Here is a 19143-nt window from a genome sequence, read left to right on the forward strand (position 1 = left end):
CCATTGCCAATTGTCAACAACCAATTGGCAAATTCTTGGTTACCAGCTTTAACTCTCATATTAATTGTCAAATGGAGGATTTCAAAAAATGGCCAAAGAAAAGAGTATTTTATAGTTTCATTAATAACCTGCATATGTGTAGCTTTTTTAACGACAGGTAACACTTGTCGAAAATCTCCACCTAAAATGATTATCTTACCACCAAATGGTATCTCATTAGCTAGAAGATCACGGAAAGTTCTATCGATCATTTCTATTGCTTTTCTGGGAATCATACTTGCTTCGTCCCATATAATAACGTCAACATTTTTTAAGCGAATCTTATCACATTTTTTTAAAATACAAATCCCATCGTCACTTAGATCAATAGAATGTAAGGTTCGCATAAGTCTAATTTTATTATAGCAGAGAATAGTTTAACTTTCATAAAAATAGGTGGCAACATTCAGAGATGTAAATAGAACGCTTCGCAAATGCATATATTTCGCTGTTATTATTTTTCATTAAATACTTTTATAAAATATCTCTTCGCTTATTTACTGTATTGCATATTAATTAAATTCCTTGTCATTCAACTTTATCTTATATGCCGGAACCAGATTAAACTTACGAATTAACGTTTTAGAAAACAAATAATCAGATTAATCAATACGAAATAAGTTGAGATGTTGTAAAACTGAAGAATGAAATTCTAACTATTTTGTGATTGGTTGCATCTCTGAAAAAGAAAATTCAGACTTGTAAATCGCTTTTTTAAGCTTGCCGTTTTCAGACATGTGATTGGCTGTTGTGAACGGCGGTTATTCTTCATTATTAACTGCAAAATCGTGCTTTAAAACTAAAATAAATAAAAATTTAAAATTATGTAAAAGATTTGAATGCCCTAAATGTCTTCCCTGAAAGATTCTGAATGAATTGATTCCTTAATCTTAGATTTTCATCACGTAGTTAAAAAGTTTTTCAGGGGACAAAATTAACTGCAAAAACTTTTTTTTAGAATAGAGAGATTCATTAACGGTAATTAACTTTCCCTTTTAATGCAACAAGACTAACAAAAAAATGAAGTATATAAATACGAAGAAACATGGAAAAAATATAAATTTTTAAAAAAAGAGATGAAGAAAAGCTTTTAATAAATTGAAATCTCACGTTACGGACACTCCAATAAAACGGACACATCTCATTACCTACATGTATTTATATGTCCTCATTAATCTTCTATAAATAAAGCATTATGTACCGTAAAGCGGACACTCCCGTAACCAGACAGGGACAGTCCTTTATGCCCTAAAACGTTATTTTTATCCCTTCAAACCAAACACCATTTTTTTTTAAATTTGAAAAAAAAAATATTTAAGCTTTAAACTCTTAGAAAACAATACAATGTTAACCGTTTGCCTTATCCACCATTAAAAATAATGTTAAGCTATTTCACTGCAAAGAATCAATCATTCTCCTGTCACCTTATTTTATCTTTGCAAAGAAAGGAGAGAATATGATACTGCTCAAGTGAAATACTTCACACGGTGGCATCTTTTGACCTTTACACCCGGACGGTACTGGTTTTGAGACCCTACAAGCTGAAATAACGCCTTGCATGCTCTCAATTTCTCTTCCCTATTTAAAATTCGTTTCTATTTCGAATAAATTTCGAGACCGTATTTAACACATCTGAGTAAAAAAAAAGAAAAAAAGAGGGCCTGACATCTAGTCATTGACATTTGACTAAAGATCAATGTGAATATTCAGAGAAACACAGTCAGAAAAACACATTCATTTCTCTGTAGCTACATCTAAAATTATGTATCAAAATTATCAAACTTTTTCATGTACTTTTTTTATAGTGAAAAAAGTATTTTTTAAAGTTTTAATAAATATCATTGTGAATAGTTATTATAGATTGTTTAAATATTTCTATATCATTGTAATTATTCTAAAAGCAATTTACGGAGTTAAACTTCGTTATTAAAGTACTTTTCACGTAAGCGGACATCCTTTCGTTCCCAAGAGTGTCCGTTTAACCGAGGCTTCGTATCTAAAAAAATTATTTAAAAAAACTAAGCATTAAAAAGCCGGAAAATAAAATAAGGAAAATATATAATCTCGTCATCAGCTTAGACGAGTATATCCGCAAAAATGCTCTCTAATATTGTATATAGCTAAAGCAAAATATATCAATACAATAGTGTGAGGAGCATCAACAAATTAAAACAAACATGAAATATTTTGAGTAAAAATTCAAAATAAAACCTATCAAGCAAATAATAAAAATTAAAATTCAAGATACGGAATAAATAATAAGTTTGCCAGGCACAAAAAAATGAAAGAAATCATTGAGATCATTTTATGACGTGTTATTATTGAAGTACAAAAGCGTGTTTGATTTGTTAGTTACCTTGGATTGACCTGAAACTAGATATGTGCTAAGTAATATTATACTGGATAATTCAAAATCTATAATTAATAAAAAGGTAGAAATTTAATTGTAAAATTTTAATATTGATGATTTTAGAGAAATTATTAACATTTATTAAAACAAAATAAACATTTATCTTATTAAATATTAGAATATTTTTAGACACAGATTTGCCCGAATTGGATATGCACTTATTAAAAATATAAATTTTGTTAACAAAGAAAATTTTAATGCATTTGTTTAAAATTATAACAGTCAATTAACTCAATGATTTTATATGGAATTCATTTACGTAAGTTAGATATCCATTGTTATAATCAAATTTTGGAAGAGATAAAAAAAATAGTAATAAGAGTTTAAAAAAAACTTATTATTTTTTTTAAACTTTCTTCGTTAATTTCTCTTTTCTATTTATTCTTTATTGTGTGTATATATATGCTAAGAAATAAATGCATATAACATCATTTAATTTTCAGGTAAGGACTTAAGTAAGCTGACTCTGAATTTAGCCATTAGATGGCGCTGTCAAGAGTTTCATCGAGTATGTTATAAACACTTAACTGTAATTAGAAAACAAAAAAAAAATTAAGTGCATGAGAACAACTTGTGTAAAATGTGTTATTATTTTGGTTGTTTCAGATTTGGGAAACAAAAACTTAATATTTTACTAGTATTTCAGACGTTTGAAATGTCTTTAACGTTAGGATTTTTTTCGTATTTTATTTCTTAATTTTATGACAAAAACCAACAAATAAAACTTATTAGTTTGTAATAATTCCTTAGTGTTTAGTAAAAATAACTCCAAAAGAAAAGAACATTGCAAAAATCTTATATACGGTTCATACTAACATTTAAAAACAAAACACATATTTCGTTTATTGATTTTGAAACATGATTTTAAAGCACTCCATAAAACCCTTATTCCTATGACAGAGGAAAAAAAAGGAGAAAATACTGTGCAGTAATCAATATTCAAAAGAAAAGAATCATAAAATTAAGAATTATGTCATTAATAATAAGGTATATAAGAATTATATCCAATGAGTTCAATTATCCAAACTTCTTGGTTTCATTATTTGAATATTCGACAGATGGTACGGCATTTTTTCACGTTCCGAGACGTGACCTTATGGAAAACTATACCTAAAATCAGCTCATCTATTCAGCTACGTTCTATTATTTACTAAATATAGAATAGTCTAAAACGTTGTTGTTGACTTCTTACATGCATGTAGAACAGCCTGAATTAGTACGCTAGGTAGTGTAGTGAATAATTTCCTCGCGCTTGACCACTGTTGCAATGTCAATTTCTTTTTTCTTTCTTTTTTATAAAATAAAAGTGGTTGTGACATTTATTTGATGCATGAGAAAGCAGCAGTCTACAAATGATGTCACGCTTAGAACGGAGGGAAGTGGTGATGATAGAGTGCCAGTTTGGAACTAGGTTGAAAGAAGAGGTAATAAAGAGTGCGAAAATAATATCTATTTCGGTTGAAATAAAAATAATTGAAATTTGCTGAATATTTTAATTTTTTTCCTTTGTTCTTGTATATATATATATATATATATATATATATATATATATATATATATATATATATATATATATATATATATATAAAAGTTATAAAGTTTCAATTAATCTTTTTATGTTATCTTTTCTGTTAATCCTTTTCGTTTCTTTTATTATTCCAATCGTAACACTTTCTCACACTTTTAAATTCACATCCTGTCCTTAAATCTATTTTTGGCTCAAGTATGCATTAATTAAAAGTAAAGACATTTTCCCCTTTACTCTTTATGGGAATCGCGATACCTATTTAATAAACCAATAGTAATTCCAATTAGTAGTAATTCTCTCTTTTCCCTAAATAGAGACATTTTCGGATTTTTTGCAAGATTTTCCCTAACTGTAAGACGGAACCACGATGGAGTAGACTTCACTTTTAGCTCATCATCCATTTGAAAATGATCAAGTAAAATTAATTTCAGTTCATTAAAATCCTGTGTCTGTTTTCCTGCTCGGTCCGACTGCTATGTATATATATATATATATATATATATATACATACTATCCTTCATTCAAAACTAAAATTCGCTAATAATGCATGTTATATTTGTCGTACAATTTTGTAGATGAGTTAGAATAAGATTAACTTACTGATATATTGATGTTGCATTCGTGATAATCCACCTTTTCTTCTTTTGTTTTGCTGTTTATTTCCCAAGAGCCATTCTCCGAGCAGATTTTCCTCGCCTTCTCTGTAAAAGGAATAATCTATGTACATAAGCTTAAGATGGTGGATTCATTAGAGAAACTTTCATTAATATTGCATATATACATATTCACTTAAGTTATAGAAATGAAATAATGTTTGCACTCTCTTCGAGTTAATAGAGTACATTGCAAATACAGCTTGAATAGGATAGTTTTTTTAGAAACAAATAGAGCAACTGCTACCAGCGAAATTATTTTATTCAAAAAAAATGATCCATAATTTTTTTTGAATAATTCATAATTCATAAGAGCATTCATAAATTCATAGTTCATATACAAGTATTTGAGTATGAGAAAACAGGTAATACACACTTGATGAATTTCCTTCGGATGGGCAAAAAATTTCGGCAACTTCTCCTGCAAATGTTGCATCCCAGCATCCCCATCCGTCGAACGTAGCGGGGCAAAATATTGCATCATCTAGAAAGAAATATGTTATATAATTTACCACAGAATATGCATAGTTATTAAATAAAACTAAGAGGAAAAGAAATACACAATAAGTTGGATGAGATTATCTTTTAAATCAATGATTTCATAAAGAAAAACAAAACACATTGGCACAATTAAAACAAATAAAAGTTAGTGATCTGACATCAGTTATGAGTCAATATGACGTCATTTTATGATGCAAAAGCTGCATAAATATTTCACTGTTAATGTGATAAAAAAGATGTATAAATGTTGGGATCAGTAGAGAGAAGACTTCAGGGTCACTATAACCCCATTGTAGGTTATACTATCTAAATATTTCCTCCGAAAGGTTAGTTTAGTTTCCTTTAATTTGCAAAGATAAAAAATCAAAGAAAAGTATTAGACAGCAATAGTTTAAATTAGAATAATTTTGAGATTAATATAGTAAGATGATATTCGAATTTTTATTTTTCTGTTATTAGAAATTAATTCTTCGAAAGAAAAGTGTCTATTTCGCTTTAGTGGAGACATGAAAAATTTAAAATAAAAACTGAGAGAAAAATTTTAAGGATTAATAATCGATCTCAAATAAATTATAAACAATTTAATTTTTGATTTAAAATAAATTGTTGTCCAAAAAATACTTTTGAAATTCTAAATTGTGCAGGTAATTAGAGGTTAACTACTCAAAAACTATAAAACTTTTATTCTTAACCTTAAAATGAATCTCATTGTTTTAAACTTTTAAAAGCAGTATTAAAGTTTTCGATTAAAGAATAACAGCTTTCAACTAAAGCATAGTATGAAATCAAAAGCACTTTTTGCCTGAAAACAACCAGAACTTGGCGACGATTTCATTTAAAAAATTACAGTTTTCGATAATTTTTAACCTAATGTTTAATTCAGGATAGAGAAATTAACTTTTATTCTTCGTTTTTAAACCTAAAAAATACCATGATTGGCAAAGCAACCCTTCGGATTCTTCCTTTGTTAAACAAAGGCTGGATTGGATCAGTAAAACCTTAATTCTTACATATCTGGTTGTCTCATTATACTCAAATGGACTGTAACAAAAGTAATGTTGCTTCCGTGAGGTACGCAACGCCTCTTTAAAATAATGGTTCCAGTTGTCTCCGACACTTAGTCAATATTTCTGTTTATATCTTAACCAATTCATAAAATCTATAAAATGTGATTTATAAAATATGATATAAGATTTCAAGCATAATTTATCACGTTATTAGTATATATATATATATATATATATATATATATATATATATATATATATATATATATATATATATATATATTTCAAACGTAAACCAATAATATTTTCATAAATCGGAAATGTTCTTACTAATAACGTGTGCCCCTTTACTTACTTCGCTGTAATAATAATAATATGAATGAAAGGATTTAAAATAATGAATAGAATTTAATACAAATATTGTTTCACTTAAAAATAATTATTTTATTGCATCGAAAAATTAATTACAAAGGAACTATGTGGCTCATCGCAACATTAAATTCCGTTTCATCTCTCCAAGGTTGCTAATTATGTATATATGAGGTTGTTAATTATGTTTATATAAGGTTTTTAATTATGTTTATGCTTGTAATGATTAGTTCAGTACATTGTACGTACACAATGTACAAACTGGCACATTGTACGTACAAAATGAATGACAGGTCTTTCTTTTAAAACATATAGGCATGGTAAGGTGTAGTAAATAGATAAAAAATAAATAAAATGAATAATTTTTTTACTCCTAAATTCAAAATTTCAAGTCGAAAGAAAGTTATATAGTTTACTAGGATAAATTTCAGACAAACTGATAAATAATTTTTGCATTTTTGACCCTTTCTCCCCAGAAATTACTTTTTAGATCAGCCCCGAGAGAATAAATGCTTTTTTTCAATCTAACAAAAAAAAAAATTTTTTTTTTTGGTAAACACGTGGATTATAATGTAACAACTTTTTTTTTAACTTAAAGATTTGGATTTTGATAAAAGGTTTCCTGATTCATCTTAATGTATATGTAAATTTTTTGCAAAGAAAAAAAAATATTATTATTATTATTTATCGTAAATTTTAATTCAATGCCACAACAATTTCAAACCATAACAGCAATTCACATATTTACTTATTCCATATAAAATATTCCTACAAGCATTTATTGCCCATATCATTATTTTCTCGGAAACTATAGGGTCACTAACCCCGAAAATGTCAAATCTCTGGGAGGTGACATTATTGGCAATCCCGTCAAACAAAGTAATCTCGGCACTTGTTCGGTTGATTCTAGGGACACATTCAAAATAACGCTTTACCGTCCCAAAATGTGGTCTGCCCTCACATTTACTTAGATTAATTGGATATAGAGCCCTTTTCATAGCATCCACCCATACTCTAGTTTAAATATTCCACGAATGAATTATACGCCTCGTAAAAGATAAGGGGAATTTCATCATCACAATGCAAAATGAACTAACGCGTCTTTCTTCCTTTGCTGGGAATATGAAGTCGTCTGCCATCCACTGAGAATAGATGAGAGATTTGGAGATGGGATTTATAAAGTGAGGAAATGGGTTTACTAAGAATTGGACTTTAGAAGTAGGAGTTTGACGAAAACTTTAAAATATGATTTAATAATCAGTTAAAAGCTGTTGCTGTTCAACAAAAATTCGCTAGTTAAGTGCATACAGAAACATAATTAATATCACTTTAAACTTTATTAATTATAAAGTAATGAAAGTACAGTTTTATTAATAATAAAATTATAAAATAATGAAAGTTTAGTCTTATTAATCATAAAATTACAAAAAAATGAAAGTTTTGTTTTGTTAATAATAAAATTAAACTTAAATATTTGAACTTTATTACAGTTACTATCAACTATAATTAAGTTCTTAGTGGATGACTTTTCTATTTATTTAGTAAAGGCATAACTAATTAAAAATAAATAATTAAAATTTATAATTAATTTTGTCTAATAATATGATTTTAAACATAACTAATTTTAAAATCAAATATTAAAGTATTTTGTTACTAATAAATTAAATTTCAGTAGTTTTAAGCTTGAACTTTATTACATTTAATGTTAATAAAAAATATAGAATTGTGCTTTAGAAATAGGAGTTTGCCAAAAACTTTAAAATATGATTTAATAATCAGTTAAAAGCTGTTGCTGTTCAAAAAAAATTTGCTAGTTAAGTATCTAAAAAACATAATTAATATCATTTTAAACTTAATTAATTATAAAGTAATAAAAGTTTAGTTTCAATAATAAAATTAAATTTAAATATTTGAACTTTATTACATTTACTATTAACTATAATAAAGTTCTCAGTGGATGGCTTTTCTAATAATTTAGTAAAGGTATAACTGATTAAAAATAAATAATCAAAATTTATAATTAATTATTGTTTAATAATATGGCTTTAAACTTTACTTATTATAAAATCAAAAATTAAAGTATTTTGTTACTAATAAAATTAAATTTTAGTATTTTTAAGCTTGAACTTTATTACATTTATTGTTAATAAAAAATATAGAATTGTGTTTTAGAAGTAAGAGTTTGCCAAAAACCTTAAAATATGATTTAATAATCAGTTAAAAGCTGTTGCTGTTCAACAAAAATTTGCTAGTTAAGTATCTAAAAAAACATAATTAATATCACTTTAAACTTTATTAATTATAAAGTAATGAAAGTTTAGTTTTATTAATAATAAAATTAAACTTAAATATTTGAACTTTATTACATTTACTATCAGCTATAATAAATTTCTCAGTGGATGGCGTTTCTATTAATTTAGTAAAGTTATTAACTAATTAAAAATAAATAATCAAAATTTATAATTAATTATTGTTTAATAATATGGCTTTAAACATAACTTATGATAAAAACAAAAAGTTTTTGTTACTAATAGAAGCATTACTATTTTAATTATAATGAAATAAAATTTCATTAAATCGGATCATGTCATATAAAATTAATATTAAAGAAAATCTTTTACCAATCAGCACATTTTCCGACGAGTAAAATGACGAGAGAATAAAAGATTATCAAGAAAGAAATATTAGAAAATGTAATTTTTTTAATTATAAGTCAGTTTGTTAAAATTATATTTTGTTAGTGAAAGTTCGTAAAGTATTGCGTTTTCTAAAAACGCATTTACTAAAAACAGCATAATTTTTTATTTCTTCGCCTCCAAGAAGATATTTTTTTTTTCATTTGTAGGAAAGAGAATGAATGATTTTGCAAGAAGATATATGCTCATTATTTTGGAATTATAAATAATCTCAATTTTAAAAATGAAGTGTGATGTCATTAAAAATGTTTTTAAAGAATAATTTTGTATATTTTTATTCAAAAATTATTTTCAATAACCTTTATGTAGAGAAGTAGGAATAGTGACAGATAAAAAAATAATTTAGTTAAAATGAGGAATATATAGTATCGAAATAAAAAAAAAATGAAACACTTCATAAACTTATAATCTAATAATCGACTTTTCATATAATAAAATGCAATTCTGATGATTCTTAAGTCTAGTCTTTAATATATCAATTTATTAATGCAAAAGTTGGTTTTATTAATGGATCTGGATAATATTGTCACGGTAGATTAGCCGGAGAGTAGTACAAAAATTGGGCCCCTTTTTGTTAATTTCACATTTTGTGCTTTGCTTTATCTCTGAAATGAAAAGATTCGTTAAAATGCTTGAATGAAAATTCAATCTAAAAAAAAAACATTTATTATGATACTATTTTATTATGATATTATTTTATGTTATTATGATATTATTTTTACTTTCTAGTTTTATAAGAATTTCAAAAACTGACAGTTTTTAAAATTCTTATAAAGTATTTAAGTAATTTAAGTATTTTAGAAAATTCAATTAGAATAATTCCTGGGAAAAAGTACCGTCAAAACTATGGTAAAATTTACCGTTTCTCTGGATCTATAGAAACATCAAAAATTATGGTTAAAATTACGGTTAATTTTACCAAAGTCCTTTGGCAATACTATTTGGTGAACTTAACTATAAAATCCGTTTTTTTACCACTATATTTGGTAATAAATTTAGCACCAAAAATTCGATAAACCAAATAAATAAATAATTTAAACCAAAAATTCGATAAGTAGAGATGATACGATAAATTTACTCATCTCATTAGAGGTTACCAAATATATGCAATAAATTGCGTCATTAAGAGGTTCAATTTACCTCAATTTTATTTATTGTTAGCTTTTTTAAATTAGTTGCTTTTATTTCTATGTAATCTATAAGCTAACCACCAATACCATCCTCTAAAAGCATAAAAATATATATTGTAATTACGCAAATGTCTCGACTATGCTAAACTAAATCAGTTACTTATCTGTTAAGCATTAAAGCTGCCCAACTTTCTAAAATGGAAGCAACAAAGTAGCTGAATCGAATTCCACTACAATAGGTGAAGTACCCATATGGTGGACCATATTGTTTAGTGGAAGGACAATGCCCTTCAGAATCTTAAACTTCCATAATGTATGGTTGGTTTACTTACAATATATGCTAGGGGCCATCGTTTAGTATCGCTGTTCTAGTAACCACCTTGAAGAATGGAAGTAGTGAAATAAAATACCGTTAAAACATTTTAGGATTAATTTAGCTGTATTTCTAAAAATTGTGTTTTTTTTTTGTTTTTTATTTTTAATTTTTCTGTTTTTAAATTTAAGTTTTTAAACTATTTTTTTTTTTTTTGTATTTACGAAAAAAGCTACTTATGTAAGTGAATACATAAATGAATCTCACTACCTCAATAAAAGATGTGTACAACAGACGCTATAGCTGCTTAATCTATCCGAGTATAGCATTTTCAAAACGCTTTAAAGTATCGTTTTGGCCAATGGATTTTCCGTAAACCGATACAATCACAAAAAAAATTAACAAATTAATGGTTTAAATACTGTGTGTTTTAATTTTATTACCAGAATTAGGAATTTTTTTTAACCATAAATATCATTAACGTACAAGTACGGTAAATTTGCCAGAATTTTTTCCCAGCGAATAAACTACACAATTTTGTTTTAAAACACTAGAAGCGTAAATGAATTATCCCAATCGTACAATTGCAGGTGCTTGTTTTCACAACTATGAAGATTTATTTAAAGTTTGAAAAATCACAAAAATGCTGTGTAGGATCTGAGAAACTGTAAATCAGAGGTCTTCATAGGCATAAAAATATGATAAATCAAAGGCATCAAGCATGTCTCGAACAATAAAAAAATATTTTTCTCATTTTAGATTTACATATTTCGCAGTTCATAAAGAACTATAGAAAAAAGATATATATATATATATATACTCATACATATATATATATATATATATATATATATATATATATATATATATATATATATATAACATAAAAAGCTTCTATTAATCTTTTTACGTTAGTTTCTTTGCTATAAAACAACTCCTACTTTATTACTAATTAATTATTCTATTCCAAATTCCTTCTCACACTTTTAAAAGCCACATCCTGTTCTTAAATCTATTTTTGGCTCAACTATGCATTTAATTAAGAGCAGGACATATTTCCCTTGCTTTGTGTGGGAACGCGCGATTTCTTTCATAAACCAATAGTAATCCTTATCACTTCCCTTTTCCCCTCAAATATAACAAAATAGAGGGAAATTCCTTTGCTACTTTCCCTAAGATAAAAACTTAAGCACACAGTTTGTGAGTGCGATTTTGAGCTCCGCCTTTGCTAGAAAATGTGTTAAATATACTATGTGAAGTTAATAAAATATGTTTTGCCTTCCATCTGCTATCTGCGTGGCCTAACATCACTCACCACGACTGCTACCCTTTCAAGCCTAGAAGGATAGATAAATTTTGCAGTTGGTTTGGCACTTTTTTTTTTTTTTTCACTGGCTCCATTAAAAAAAAAATGCTTTTTTCAAATAAGTAAAAAATATATAAATATAAAAGGAAAGAAAATAATCGAATGAAGTTTTAGGAGATGCCGGCGTTGCTCGTGAAACAGATATCCTGACTAAAAGAATGAGAATTTCGGGACTTTCCTTCATAATGGGTCCAGACGTTGCCTCTACACCGTTGTACCGGAATCGCCGTTAAAGAATTGATGTCTTCGCTGTTTTGGTTTCGTTTTCGCCTACCGTGTGTTACCATCAACAATTAGCTTCTTGCGGATTTACAGCAAGTGCTTGCTGTGTTGCCCTACTTGCTTGCTGCTTGTCGGTCTCATTGAGGATTGATAAAGGTTCAGCATATGATCGAATTGATTTCGTTTTCTGACGATTTTCTCGAGTGTTCTGTGTTTCCTTGAACGGAAGATGACCAAAAATGTGATCTCAAGTGGTAGCTATGATTCCGCTCGCGTGTGCGCGTGATTCATCAAATATTAGAAGTGATTTATTGGTGATTAATTACAGATGTGATTGGTATTTACTCTCAAAAGTTTAAGTTTTCAAACGTGAATACTTTTGAATCATTTACGCTCATATATTGAAATAGGAACATATAATTTTATGTTTATTGTTCCAAATATTTATTCCGGTAATATTATATTTATGTATTAATATTTATATTTTGATAATAGTTCCATTTATTGATGCTATTATTCAGTGGTTTATAATATTATTTGTTTAAATTAAATAATGATATTAAAATTTGGTGCTATCACATATTTTTTTTTCCACTTATGATTCAGTATGATTATAGTTTTAATTATTATTTAAGGAATCACTTTTTATATTGCATTATATATCACAGTGTATATTATATTGATTGTAGAAGTAAAATTTAAATTTTTATTTTATTATGGTGTTTAAGAAAGCAAAATATGTGCTATTCATAAATTTAAATTTTTTTCCTTCTAAATGTTATATTTAGTTAATGAAATTTATTTTGGTTATTTGAATGCGGAGTGGCAAAAATTACAAATTAAAGATGGTAATCAAAAATAGTGCAACAAATAATTTTGAAAATCAATACAAAATTTTTCAAAATTAGAATTTAAATGAAGTTAGACTCAGAGAAGGTTCAGGCATTTCCATTAACAGATCAAATTTATTAGAGAAAGAGTCAAATCCAACATAAAGTGATCAAACCACGAATTGACAATGTATAGTATCCGGATACACTCAAAATACATTCAAAATAAAAATAATAAAAGTAACAACTACCCGATGGTGACTAAGAAAACTATCTTGTTAAATACTAACACAGGTGGTACTTTAAAAATAAACCCAACAAATATTTTCGAAAAATTATGTGTCCAAAAAGAAGAAAAAAAAAAGATAGATGAAAACAAACAAAAAGTAATTTGCAAATTAACCTAACTTGCAATTCAAATTAAAAATAAGGAAAATAGCTAGGTCAGTCAAATTTTAAAAAACTGATTTACCTGATACCATATTGAATTTGAAAGCTTTGTTTTGGATTTCAGTTAATAATGAATTGTGTTAAACGGGTTGTAATGTAAATTCTGAGAAGACTGATCACCTTTTCTGATTGTAAAAGCAATTTGTTCTCACACATTTTTTTTCCTGAAATCCTGGTTAATGTTTGCAATAAAAAAAAAAACCAAAAAAGAAAGCAGATAGAAAAGAAAAAAAAATTCAAATCTCAGATAAACAAAAAGAAAGGAAGAAAATAAAAATTTGGGCATAAAAAAAAAGAAGAATAGTAAAAAGAAAAATGTTAACAAAGTGAGTTTAAAGAAAAATAAAATAAAAAATAGAATTAAAAATAAGGATTTAAATAGCAAAACTGAAAATAATTTTGAATTTTCAAATGTTCTTGAGACTGATTGTGATAATGTGGGGCCGCATTGTCAAGATCATGTTGACGGAATTATGCAAATTCAAGATAATGAAAAAAATTTCCATCTTCAGGAATTTTAAGAAATTTTTCAGATATTTTTGCTAAAAATAAATAGTATATAGAGACAAAAAAAAAATTTAACCTTAAAGGGTAAAATAACCATCAAGTTTACCAGTGTCAAACTTTTTATTATCTCATTGAAATAAAAATACTGAAGTCTTAAACTTCAGATTAAAGACCAGTGTGTCAAAAATTTTTTTACATTTTATATTGAAAATTTTTTGATAAAAAGTGTCAATTTGTATTTTTATATCTCATATCACTTGCATTTTCATATTTTTGTATCTTTCTTGTTATTGAATATGAATATTTACATCTTTTAGGAAATTTTTATAGATTTTCTTGTCTTAAGTGAAAAGTTTATTTTAATTGTGTTAGTATGAGGAATAACTTTATTTACTGTGATTATAAAGAAGGACTGAAAAAACTTAATCACAAAAAATTTTTGAAAATGGAGATCTAACACTTCATTTCGATAGTAGCGCTACTTCAAATTTTTTTTTCTTCCTCTAACTCTGTATGAAACTTTTTTTTACATAGTGTGCAAGTGTGTTTTTTTTATAATTCATGTTACTTTATATCTTGTTGATTTTACAAATATTATTATTATTATTTTAATTGTGTCATCATAAGGAAAGTTTTGCAAAGGGATAATTTAAAAAAATTTTTTGATGTTAGTTAAAATTTTTCGGCGAGGGGGGATGTAACATAAAAAGCTTCTATTAATCTTTTTACGTTAGTTTCTTTGCTATAAAACAACTCCTACTTTATTACTAATTAATTATTCTATTCCAAATTCCTTCTCACACTTTTAAAAGCCACATCCTGTTCTTAAATCTATTTTTGGCTCAACTATGCATTTAATTAAGAGCAGGACATATTTCCCTTGCTTTGTGTGGGAACGCGCGATTTCTTTCATAAACCAATAGTAATCCTTATCACTTCCCTTTTCCCCTCAAATATAACAAAATAGAGGGAAATTCCTTTGCTACTTTCCCTAAGATAAAAACTTAAGCACACAGTTTTTGAGTGCGATTTTGAGCTCCGCCTTTGCTAGAAAATGTCTTAAATATACTATGTGAAGTTAATAAAATATGTTTTGCCTTCCATCTGCTATCTGCGTGGCCTAACATCACTCACCACGACTGCTACCCTTTCATATATATATATATATATATATATATATATATATATATATATATATATATATATATATATATATATATATATATATATATATATATATATATATAAAATTAATCGCTTAATAACAATTTGAGGAAACGTTTATGGTATTTACTTTAAACATTCATTTTTTTTACGTAATGATAATTTTTTTGAAATTTTCAGCGATTGTTGTATAGTTAAAAAATATATATAACCGATATATATAATCGATATAAAAATAAGATTAATTTTTTTTCCTTCGAAATTCAAAGTACTTATTTTTAGTAAAACCCAGTTTTAAAAAAGATAAATTTAAGGAAAAATCTATATAAATTTTCGCAAAAAACGAAATAGAAAACTTTTTTCAAATAAAAAAATAAATGGTTTTAGGTGCAAAGCTGTTTTATAACTTTAAATTCACCTGCTGAAGACTTTTTTTTTAAAATTCACTTCTTTCTTCAAACTTCGAGAATGTTATGCTTACTTTACCAGAATTCAAACTCTTTGAAATTTCTAACACTTGTAAATACTTTGAGCTGATGCTTACAAAAATATTTGTTTTATTTTTAGGTCTGAAAGTTTCTCACTTATGTGTACATAGAAGAGAAACATTAAATTTATCTTTAAAGGAAAATTCAAAGAAACTAGATCGGGAAAAAGGTGAAAAAGATAAATTTGGTAGTTTGAAATAGTTTTTCGGAGACGTAAGATATTTAAATTAAAAAGAAACAAACTTTTGCAAACTAAGTCTTGTCAGTTATAGTTCTTTTACATAAAATTTCAAAATAAAGGAGTAGCGGAAAAATTTTTGAAATCAAACTATACCAATATATTCAGTTCAAATGTTTTAAATAGCAAACTTATGTCTAAATAATTTTTTTAGATGTAAAAAGAGTTATTGGCTAAGCTAAAAAATCTTACCAGAGATCCTAAAGGAAAAAAAAAGATAAGATATATAATAATATAGCTAATAGATAATAACTAAGATGTTACAAGTTTAAGAAATAGTCTAGAAAACAATTAAGTTACCAAACAAATATTAGAAAGTTTCATAAAGTTATGAATTTAATAAACAAAATATTTTTAAAGAATATTATACGGAGGAATCAAATCTGGTAAAATTACCACATTGCCTGATCATGATATTTTTATTAAAACAACAACAACGTAATTCTCGTAAATAAAAATGTAAGGTATTTAAAGCCTTCATTTGTTTATTTTCTTTGTTCGTTCAACAATTTACTGAGAATTTTGTTTTTCAAAATTATAGTTCTAGATTATTCTCAGGGTCAACAATTTACTAAAGTAAAAATCCATTAAAACGAGAAAGTAATTTATTTATTTTCAATCCTATGTTTTTGTTTAATTTCTTGAAAGTAAAGAAAAAAGATATCAATATCGTTTAATTTAATTTGAATTCAGTGATTTTTGTAACTCTTCCAACATGTGGCACCATCACGACACATTACCTCACATTTAGTAATAATTAGAAAACTAAAAAGTATATTAAGGATTTTGTAACAAATGTAATAAAATTTGAAAGGGAAGAGACTAAATTGTCTTACAGTAACGATCAGATAAACTTAAAAACAATTAGAAATAACATTAAAACTCAAGGATAAAACTTTTAAAAGCTAAGAGTTCTATAACAAAAGTGTGATTAAGACATGATATTTCGTGCTTCCAAAGAATCCAGTCTCGAGTAACCAAGTAAATAAGCTTTAAAAATTTTTTTTGTCTTAGAGTTATCTCTGTCATTGTGCAACATAATTTTGGAATAGAGACTTAAATACAGCTAATTATAGCGATACCAAATACTTAAAAAAATTTACCTTTCTCTAGTCTTTACGACTTTGTTTCCTTTCTGTTTTGTGACGACGAGACCGTTTATTTCATTTTAATAATACGAATTGTTTAAAATCGTATTTCTGAAGACGTCTTTAAATTTTTATTAAAAAAAGAATTCAACATTACAGAACTAGTTATAGCGATACAAGTTTTGAAAATAAACACACTAAAGCGACACATTTTCTCACACATTTAAAATTTTAAAAATTCTTAAAAATCAAAGATTAAGGAGTGGTTTTTTTGAAAAGTAGACTTCCTCACAAATTTTTTATTTATATTTTTTAAATGAAGATGCTTCTTAAATTAAAACATAATCCCCAAAATACCACAATTTTTTCTTAGGATTATTAGGATAAAATCATTTGCAATTAAAAATATATACCAGTGTTTCTTGTGAATAATTATATAAACGTTATAACACGACTTTAAGCACTTACCATTAAATTCATTTTAAATTATATGGAATGCCATATTAAGATCAAATTCTTTCACTCCATTCAATTTCCAATATGTTGAAAAATAAATATATTTCACTTAAAGAAAGAGAATGCATTGATTCAAAAGAAAAATAAATTTTCGCAACAATATTTGAGAAATTTAATAAATCTCAATTTACCAGAACTACCAATATACTTTATGAATTTAATTAATACAAAAGTAAATAATATGTTTCTAAATATGAAAAGTTTTAAAAAGTTTTAATAACTTTCAAAAATATATAATATTTAATGAATTTCTTATAACCGTCATGGAACAGCCGACCCGATATTTGGGTTTGTGACTGCTAATGATCAACTCCGTAGCCTTGTAGTTTTGAACCCAATCCAGAAGACAAGGGAACTCCAGTATTAAGTATTGGGAGAAATTTGCCTTCGTGGAAGACTTTTTGATAAAACTAACCAAAGGGGCTCTAACCCATGATCCGTCTACCACTGAGGATATTTCACATCAGCACTGTAGTCAGTACAAGCTGGATGCGGATTTAGTTTCAACCATCCATCGATGGGATTTGAACCTGGTTTACCTCATTACAAGGCAAATGCTCTATCCCCTGAGCCATCGCGACTCAATCTGTAATGATTTTATAATTTATCCTGATTTACTTAAACATTTAACTGAGCATAAATCTTACGGAAGTTCAAAAGTCTACAATTCCAATGAATTGCCCACGTTTCTTATTCTACTGAACCAATTCAATAAATCTTCTCTGCAATTTTACATTTACACCACTGTTTATTACCTTTAGAATACACAGAGAATATTTGTATTTCATATTTAAATCCGACGAAATTTAAATATATTTTCATAGTATGTTGTATATTTGATTTAATTTATCTAGCGTTTGTCTTTAATAGATTTAAAGGATTCTTAATATTCTCAAGAAACTCGTAAAACGAATAGCACTTAGAATTGTTTTCGCAATGAATAGTATTCTCGAAACTTTAAATAAATTTTTGATGACTCACACTTCTCGTAAGGATAATTTATTTTATATTTGAAAAAAAAAATGAATGCCAGCATCTTTATACCCTAAAAGCTAGGACAAAATTATACTGATTCAAAATATTAATTTAAATAAATAATTGAATTTTTGACAGACATTTAAAAAGGAACTTCTATGAATTTATTACTTTATTTGGATACTCGAGAACATTACATATTTCGTATTTCTTCGTTTATTCATTTCGTTTGCCAAACAGCTCTTGTGCGGTAATTCGATAAAAGTTTAATATCGTAGCTTTGCAATAAATTTAAGTGTTATATTTAAACACTGTTACATACTACTATTACGGGAATTTTATGAGAATTAAAGATTTTATTTAAAAATTTGTTTTATTCTTAAGAAACGAAAGAGGCTTACACTTAAAAACAGAAAAGTGATTATTCTTTAACGTAGAATATAATTGTTAACAGTATTGAAACAGCTGTATTATCTTTTATTAGTTTTGTTTAGATTTGAAAAAGTGGAATTTCAAAGACCCATCAGGGCATATTATATATATATGTGTGTGTGTGTAATACAAAAATTATAAATACTTTCGTATTAATAAAACCATTAAAACTCTTTCGTTTTCATAAAATGTCATTGGTAAAGAATAGGTGTAGAAATTCT

General features: G+C 26.4%; 1 protein-coding gene across 4 annotated transcripts in view; it reads right to left on the reverse strand.

Moving 5' to 3' along the window:
- The window catches only part of LOC107453385 (calcitonin gene-related peptide type 1 receptor), a 411922-nt gene that overhangs the window by 71955 nt on the left and 320824 nt on the right, over positions 1–19143 (reverse strand). For all 4 annotated transcript variants that reach the window (XM_071177833.2, XM_087157756.1, XM_071177834.2 and 1 more), the window contains 2 exons: positions 5007–5114; positions 4578–4678 (listed from right to left, as the gene is read on the reverse strand). In XM_071177833.2, coding sequence (XP_071033934.2) covers positions 4578–4678; positions 5007–5114 — 209 coding nt within the window. The remainder of the gene's footprint in view (positions 1–4577; positions 4679–5006; positions 5115–19143) is intronic.

Source organism: Parasteatoda tepidariorum, chromosome 2 (genome assembly GCF_982258835.1).
Source record: "Parasteatoda tepidariorum strain Cologne lab strain chromosome 2, Ptep-v5.0, whole genome shotgun sequence".
Classification (NCBI taxonomy): Eukaryota; Metazoa; Arthropoda; class Arachnida; order Araneae; family Theridiidae; genus Parasteatoda; species Parasteatoda tepidariorum.